The 8,786-nt window shown below is 40.6% G+C and overlaps 1 protein-coding gene across 1 annotated transcript in view; it reads right to left on the bottom strand.

The window, feature by feature from the left end:
• Positions 1-2,034: 2,034 nt before the first annotated feature.
• Positions 2,035-8,786, bottom strand: part of LOC109305611 (T-cell receptor-associated transmembrane adapter 1) — an 8,273-nt gene continuing 1,521 nt past the window's right edge. The window contains exons 2-5 of the mRNA XM_019528604.1: positions 7,845-7,881; positions 6,444-6,505; positions 5,043-5,107; positions 2,035-3,687 (exon numbers count right to left, since the gene is read on the bottom strand). Of these exons, the coding sequence (XP_019384149.1) occupies positions 3,418-3,687; positions 5,043-5,107; positions 6,444-6,505; positions 7,845-7,881 (434 nt within the window). The 3' untranslated portion in view covers positions 2,035-3,417. The remainder of the gene's footprint in view (positions 3,688-5,042; positions 5,108-6,443; positions 6,506-7,844; positions 7,882-8,786) is intronic.

Consider the following 8,786-nt stretch of genomic DNA (forward strand, 5'->3'; position numbering starts at 1 on the left):
AAAAAGGTTGTTGCTAGGGCAGATCTGTGGTTTTCACTGACTTGTAGGCTAAGGACAAAAGGTTCAGTCTATATAAAATGTAAGCCAATGCTACAGAACTGAAGAATTATTTCCTTAAAAAGATCTCTGTACTGCTGAAGGGGGAAAATATCCATATATTAGGACCAGTAGAAATCTCTAGAAATAGCTGATGTGGTCATTTAATGTTGTTTATCCTCAAAATCATCATAGGATAAAATCGTTTCTCCTATGATGATAACGTTTAGACCATTTAATCGAAGCTGTGGCCAAACATAGAAATAGAATCTGCCAAAGGTTCCATGTTTGCTTCCATCATCAAATAACTAGGAAAAGATGGCAAGTTCCTAGCTGGTATGAGGTTTTATCAATCCATAAAAGACTGAATTAAGACTAACAATATTGAGGGAGCAAAGTTACAGACTCCTAGATAAGCAAGACACTTAGGCACGAGGTTAGCTTTAAGCATTTGTGTATATTCTATTGATGTTAATGGGAATTAGACATGTTTTGTTTTGAGACTTTAGTGACCCACAAGATTACCAGAAGGAGGGAGGTTGAATGCAAAGTCCATGTGCCCAGTACAAGTAGCATGAGAAACCCAGAAAGTAGTCCTTGGCCACTTGTGACTTCCACCACTGGCTTCATAAGGTGTCGTAACTGAAAATACCCTATCTCTTATCTTTTCTCCGCTGGGAACGTCTACACAAGATGCTGACTGCTCAGTAGCCTGATATTACTGTGCAGTAGTGTCACATGGCATAAACTGTGACATGACGCTGCTGCACAGTATTATTAGGCTACTGCTCAGTAGCATCACAAAAAAGCATCTGTTCACTGGCGGCACTGTGCAGTAACTCAGGTTACTGTGCATTTATTTAATACTTATATAAATGTAATAAATGCATTTCAATTACAACAACTTATTGACTGTGTAGTAGCATCTTGTGTAGATGCTGCCGCTGTAAATAAAAATAGGAGCAGCAGAAATGCTTGGCCGTGTGTAGATGAAACAAGTGGGGGGTGTGCACAACACTTTAAAGCAGGCTAAATGCTTTTGCATCGCTTTAATGGTGTCAGTGTTTTCACATGTCAGCAGCGTATTGCACATTAATTCCAGCTGCTGTAGGAAATTCAGCAGTGTAATGCTCCTTAAATGACTTGCTGTCCCTACAGCCACAGAGTGAAACACCAGGCTCCATGCAGTATTGCAGGAAGCCCTGCAGGCAGACTGGCAGTACTCGGGAAGGCTGGCTCTGCCCAAGAAAAATCTCCACCCCACCCCACCCACCAGTAGAGCCTGCTGCCTGAGCTGTGTATGGGGGCCTGGTGCTTCCCTCCGCAGCTGTGGTGCCCCCTGGAACCACCCAAGCCAGGTGCCTGCATGCAGGTGCTGCCTGCGGGGGGGGCTGCTGCTACAGGGGGAAGCACCTACCCCCTCCCCCACAGCCCAGAGACCACTCCACCTGCCAAAACCTCGCATCCCCTGTCCGCCGGAGAGACGGGTAAGTCAGTGGGGTGTGTGCACAACACGGGTTTGATCGGCCCTAAACTGTAGCAGTGTTTTTTAAACCCCTCTGCTTCAATTTAGGGCCCCCACTTTGTCTACACATGCCCCTTGTCACCAGGGTTGTCTGCTTGACCAGGTAATTTAAATAAGTTAGTTAATTGCCTTTGAGGTTTGGGGGGGTTTGGCCCTATGCATGTTTGGTATATCAGCTGAGTTCAATATTCAATCTCTCTACTGACTCAGGCTGTTCATGTAGATGTGTGTGTGTGTATTTTTCTGGTGTGTAAGGTTAAGCAAGAGTTTGTTGATAGAAGTTGTGTTCTTTGATCTACTGTAGTAACTAAGCAATAAATACTTCCTTCAGATTTGATATGTGTAAGATAAACTTCCTCTTTTAGCGTTCCTGTATTTCAGTTCAAGCTTATCTTCTTATTTTTTGAAAATCTCAGATTGGTTTTTATCACAATGTGCAAAATACATTTTCTGTTCACTACTAGTATTTTTTCCTGGTTCCTTCATATTAGCTATTCTTTTGGAGACTTTCATTCTAAGAAAGATGCAGACACATTCAAGTACTACTTAATATTTTCAGATGGAACCCTGACCATTCATATTCTGTTTGTTTTGCATGTGAAGACCTCCTGATGCCCTTCATCAGAGAAAAATATGTACCCAAAGGTGGCACCATTACAACCACAACCTATTATTACTAATATTTACACAAACCCAAAATGTTTCATATATTAAAAAAAGAACAAGACCCTTCCCCAAACACCTTTTAGCATGACAAAAGTCCAAATATGGTGCATGCACCATTTGAATCCTGGTGGAAATAAAAGGGCCTTTCTACTTTCCTAAAATAGCTGTAAAAGCACCAATGTAAAAGTCACAGGGCATGTCTACATGTGCATTAACGTGCCATAGTTACTGCACATTAATTTTAGTACCTATTATAGCATTAGCAGTAACTGGCACTACTGCGCAGTAGCATTGGCACACGCCTTCTTAGTGATGGTAATATGTGGTAGAATTAGGTAATGTGTGTTTAGAAATACTACTGTGTATTTAGCATCTTGTGTAGACACGCCCAAAAGAATCAAATAGAAAATTATGGGGGAAAAAATCTTCCCTAGGAGGTTTGTTTTTCTGGATCATTTACCATTTTCTTTACAAAGAGCCAATGAAATGTTACATTAGTAGAAGAGTAAGGAGGGAGATTCATCTGGAAAAGGTCACCAAAAGGAAACCAAAAGTACATGTAAGGGAATTGTTAAGTTTTTCTGGATGTTTAAGTACTGAATTAAATGAACTGAAATTGCTCAATTATTCTCTAAACTTAAATATAACAACATGTTACTGTAGGTCACAGTGGGGAAGTACAGCATAACAAGTTTTTAATTGTACAATCAACCAAAATCTTAAATACACCAATCCTAAAGTGCCTCTAATTTCAGAATTATGTATGAAACTATAAATAACAGTCAGAATGTGCTAGTAAACTGCAGAGGACTGAGTGGGGCTTTTTGATTTCATTTCAGAAAAAGGGGTAAAATAAAAGGACTGAATCTAACCTAATAGCATAACAACACATTGCAACAGCTAATTGGGGCCAGATTCTGAGAGGGTTGCAGCTCGCAACTCCCTTGGAAAATGGGTGGATACGTGGGTGTCCAGCTCTTCTTCAGGCGGCCTCAGAATTAGCAGTCAAGGTCTAACGTCTTGCTATTTACTGGCCTAAATTAGTCTGCAGTTGCTTGTAACATCTCTTATCCATTTGTACCATTGATTGGTGCATTAATTTACCAGGTTTTTAATCCTTATTTATTCAGCATCTTCCTGTTGCATGACCTGGCAGAAGACCCTTTATTTGGTATGATGACTCAGCTGGGTCATGAATCCCCTTCAAATGTTTTCTCCTTTGCTTTATGAATCAAACCAAATAATCTGATGGGGTCATCGTGAATGGCTTCCGTTTCCGTGTTTTCAGCAGCTAGCTGCTCACTATTGAGATAAATGCTAGCTTTAGAAGCCAGTGTGCTGCTTTTAGACATCCTGTCTTCTTCCTCTTCTAGCGGAGCTTTTTTTTTCCTAGGTTTTCTGTGTTTTCCCTTAATGCTGTGATCCAGAGATGCGTAGCACATCTGATTTTCAGGTTGCACCTAAAAGGAGAATCATTGTATTCACTAATATTTGTACAGTATTAATCCTTGGCTGAACAGCTACACCCTTTAAGCTTTTGTGCAAGTTTAGAGTGCAGTAATGGTAATGATTATACTATGGTCCAGACATTGTAAATTGCAGGGCATGTGGCTTGGGTCTGCCACACTGCAATCAGTCAAGTATTGATTTAGATTTTCCCAGTATATTTCTGGCTCCCAGCTTATGTATTTTATTTTGAAAGCAGAAGTCTACAGCAAGCAATGCCATGCTGGTGACTCAGATTTTAGCACTTCGTTTAGTAAGTCATTCCATAATTTTCCATAATAGGTAGTACCTTTTGCCCCAAAACTAAGGATTCTCTTATCCTGCCACATCTTAATTTCTAAATACATTATGTATTTAAAAAATATCTGATGAGCACAGTATAAATGATTAGTAGCCAAATATTTTAATATGTAACTTCACTTATTAGTAGGGGTTAGCCCAACTCAGAAGCAGCTGGCCAATTTCATAGGCAGATTGTGGGGCTGGCTGTCATTTTTGAGGGCTTATTGTGGCTGGCCCCACCCCCGCCATGCCCCTGACCAAGGTGTCCCCAGGGCCATGCACCTTGTTGCTGATTGGCTGTCCATATGGCCCCAATCCCTTACTGCTGATTGGCACAGAGGGCTGTCTGCATTGTGGCCCCGTCCCCCACTACTGATTGGAGGAGAGGGGCAGAGCTCCATGACAGGCAGCCCTCATAGCCAATCAGCAGTGAGAGGCAGGGGAGGCAGCCATCTTGGGATCCCCTGTATGCTGGCAGCCATCACAGCTTCCCCTCTGGCAGGCTGCACAGCTGGGCCACACCACCATGAGGACTGCTGGCTCTAACTGGGGAGCCAGCATTTCATTTTCAGTAAGTTTTTTTTTCCTGCAGATTTTGCAGACATTGCCCACTTCCACAGGCAAAGCCAGCTTTCATGTTTTCCTCAAAATTGTGATTTCAGTACATCATTACTTGTTAGTGGCTAAGCTGATGTTTTTGATACAATGGAGCAAATTCCTTGTTAACCCCTCTAGAATCCATGTCATTAAACCCACAGTTTGCTTAGAGCTGTGTTCTTATGACTCGCGTTTATTCTTTGGCTGCTTGCAATGATCAAATGTCCTCATTAAGGCATGGATTTGGCAAAATCACCAAGTACACTGTTAAGTGCTTGGCTGAACTGGAATTGAAGGCAGTGTAAGTTTCCCACTCTTTATTGCCGAAGAGGCTGGGGCTGACCACTGCTAATGGACCCATGAGAGGAGTTGGAGATAAAATGTGTTTGTTGATGATGAAGGCTAAACGGAAAGGTAGAAATAAGGATACCTGTAATCCCACAGAGGGTCTCTGGGGCTGAGCCGTCATCTGTTCGTAGCAACATTCCTCCAAGGCTTATTAAAAAAAGGAAAAATATTTCTTAATGGTAATGAGATACTGTCTATGATAAAAAGATACGCAGAAACACTCCAGGATAGACCTGCATCTCCCACATCTACATTAGTGGAAATGAAAATTCAAAATTAAATGCTCAGTCTACTCTCTTTTGGGAAAAGAGGAAAATCCAGATTTAATTTCATTTTCTTCCTATACATGGGTCTATTTATTCTTGTGATTGTGGAACTGGGCAGCAATTTTGGCTGTCCAGCAAGTATTTTTTTTTAATTTTGGGATAACTTTTAAAACATGAACAGTTTTGACCAGAGGTGTTTACCTCTGGCCTGTGGGCCAAATCCAGCTTAGAGGTTCCCCATGGGTCTGGAAACTGTGCTGGTGTGTGGGGTCACTCCACAGCCAAATCCCACAGTGAACCCATACTAGCAAGCCAGATCACACCTGCTGACTAACACTACACGTCAACCCTATGCTGGATCTGGCCTGCAGACCAACCGCACCCACAGGATCCAGCCCACAAACTGGCTCCATGTCTTTCATCTGGTCTGCAGCAATGTGACCTGTCAGTTGTCCCAAGCTAAGCGAGGCTTCTCAGGGACCCGACCTGGACAGGTTGGTCGGTCAGTGTTGGAAGTTGCTAGGAGTCAGAGTAATTAGATACAGCTTTTGATTCTGACAGCAATTTAGTGCAAACTTGGGTCAAGTTATTTCCTCTCTTAGAACCTCTTTAGGCACTGGTAAAAATGGATTCCTCCCTTTCTCATTTGCTTAAAGGTGTTGATATACAAATTGGAAGTGGTTTAGTTGAATCAGTTGAAATCCATGTGGACAGTCTTATTTCAGTTTGAGCTGCTGATTTCAGTTCATTTTAAACCTGTTTCGAACCTAATTAAGCTAAAACAAATAAAGCTGTTTACATAACAAGAAGTGTGTCCAGACAGCCTTATGCATGAGTATAGCACTGCACTTTACATTAAACAGCAGCCCCCTGCCTATAGACAAGCCCTCATGTGTTTGTTGAGATACTATGAGTAAAATGATTTACCAAACTCAATTTTCATTTTCCTCCAAAATCATTATGCACTGTCCTGGTTCCAATGTACCATGTCACAATTAGGGTAATAAATGTGGTAAATCTGATAAGCTTCTTTTTAAAATGAACACCTAGAAGCAACTGGAGCAACATAGTTCGAGATTTTAAATTATTTTCAGTTCTGAAAGCGATGCATTTGAAAACTATCTAAGTATATCCCAATCATGCAGTTGTTCCATTAATAACATCCAGTAAAATATTATTTCTGCATAACAGTTTCTCAGGATTAAGACAAGTCTTACCTAGGATCTCTTGATTGAGGTTGCCATAAACTGGGCATTCTTCAGTGTAATAGTCATCGTCACTGCAATGAGGAATAAGAAATAACTAGTTCGTGCTGATGCTGCACATACTGAACTTGATTTTTGTCACCTATGAAGCAGTAGTGCCTAGAAGCCTTAACAGAGGTTAAGATTTTGTTGTTTTAAGCACTTTAAACATAGATAGAAATAAGATTGTACTCGTCTTAGAAAAGATGATAATTTTAATACATGTGGGAAGCAGTGTGTGAGAGAAAATGAGTATTGTTTTTTTTATTTTTAGAGGGGCAGCTCACAGTTCTGTGAGTTAACTATATCTTTGGGACATACCTTGGATAATTTAATATCTGTAAGAGCCATGCTTGGTATTAATATTATCCAGCATTTCTAGGACCTGTGTCTGGAAGGGATCTCCTGGGTCACTGCCCGGTCGTGTTACCGCCAATAATCGTATCTTATACCATATCCTTTTTCATAAACTTATGGAGCTCCATCTTTACCATTTAGATATGTTGCTTTGCTACTATTACTAGAAGGCTGTTCCTGATGATCCACAGTTCTGGTGGTTAGAGTATTTCTAAATTCCAGCCTAAATGATTATACGTATTCGTTCTTGGGCCAATATTCTTCTTTAGCTAGAATATCTCTTCTCCGTTATGTGCATTCACCTATTGCCCCAATGTATTTGTAAGCAGTAATAACATCCCTTGAAGCACAAAATGCTAAAAGCATAAAAGGCAAAGGAGGATCAGAAAACAAAAAAATCAAAATAGCAATCGTAGTCCCTGACCAGCATTACAAATCATCTGACATCCTCCAGTGTTTGTATGAAAGCATGCCCTAGAACAATGGGTTAGATACTTTACATCAAGGGTGCCAAATTCATCTGGTACTGTGGGGCAGCTGAGTGGTATGGGGTCAGTCCATGGGCTGAACTGACCCGCAGACTTGGTCTGCGTTTTAGCATGTGATCTGGAGCAGCCAGACTGGGCATGGCATATGACCTGGTCCTGCTTAAGCTGCCATCTAAATATGAATCCTTAGATATGGGGAAGTCATGATTTTTTCAGACCACTGAGGCAGAATTCTGAGATTACCTTTTCACTCCGTGGTTAAGCAATAATAAATGCCCACTTAGTCTGATATCACAACTTATTAAATCCCACCCTTCTTTTATAAAATGAGTGAAGTATTTTCCTGTATTTAAGTGATGTAATTTTTTCCCTGTTTCTTTTAAAAGGAATGCATCATCTGCCAGAAGTAGATGTTTCTTTGTAGACAAATATAAGACCAATGGTACACTGTTCCTTCAACTCCATCCCCAGTAACCTACCACCCTCTATCACCCTTCCTAAATGAAAGTGAACTTTATCTTCAACATACCTTGGATGATATTCTTGATAGTCTCTGTATGTGTAATCTGGAAAAGGGTTTGAAACATAGTTTAAGTAAAAGGAAAATGTAAATCATGAATGGTTGACACAGTTCAGCAGACTTTATTAAATTGTTTGTAACACAACTATGTTGTGTAGCTTGAAGGATACATGATGTGGGTTTAAAAATAGCTCTCAGGCACTATCCCTGCTTTTTGTGCAAGAATGAAAGCTTTCATTTTCAGCTCTCCAAGTCCTAAGTGGGGTTATTTTTCCTCTCAGATTCAGACTACTGATTAAGGACATTTGTTTTTAAATAGGTTTTCCTTTATCATGGATCTAGATTCAGACTAGCACAACTTAATAACATTATTACTATTGTTATTGTTATTTTTGCCCTTTTCCAACAGGTCCCAGTCAAGGTCCCATTTGCCAGTTACATGCAGACTGCTGCAAAGGACTTGTAGGAGAAGCATATGACGCATCACAAAAAATGAAGACAAAAATAATACAGGATGTGGAAGAACAAGGGTACAGTAGTAGGATCCTATGCAATATAATGAGCAGAAGGGAAGAGAATCTCTGCAAGGGAATCTCCTATGTTACACAGATCAGTGAAGTGATTCAGGAAAGCCCAGGCCACAGAAGGGTTCATTGCTGAAACTGGGTTTAAGAATTTACGAGATTCTGTGCTCGATCCTCTGTTTTGGCTTTCAGAATGAATACCACTTCAGCATCCCTCAGTCAAACTGTTTTCTTTATGCTTTCCATGTGTATACACATGTTCTGTATGTATGAGGTGTGTACCAGCACAGAATAGTATAATGTCTTTATACTATTGATTGAGTCATATATCTTGACTTGACAGATTGATGTCATATATCTTGACTTCAAAAAAGCTTTTGATCTGGTATCCCATGATCACCTCTTGGCCAAACTGCCCAGTTGTGGC

Source organism: Crocodylus porosus, unplaced genomic scaffold (genome assembly GCF_001723895.1).
Source record: "Crocodylus porosus isolate Cpor-Errol unplaced genomic scaffold, CroPor_comp1, whole genome shotgun sequence".
In the NCBI taxonomy this organism is placed as follows: Eukaryota; Metazoa; Chordata; order Crocodylia; family Crocodylidae; genus Crocodylus; species Crocodylus porosus.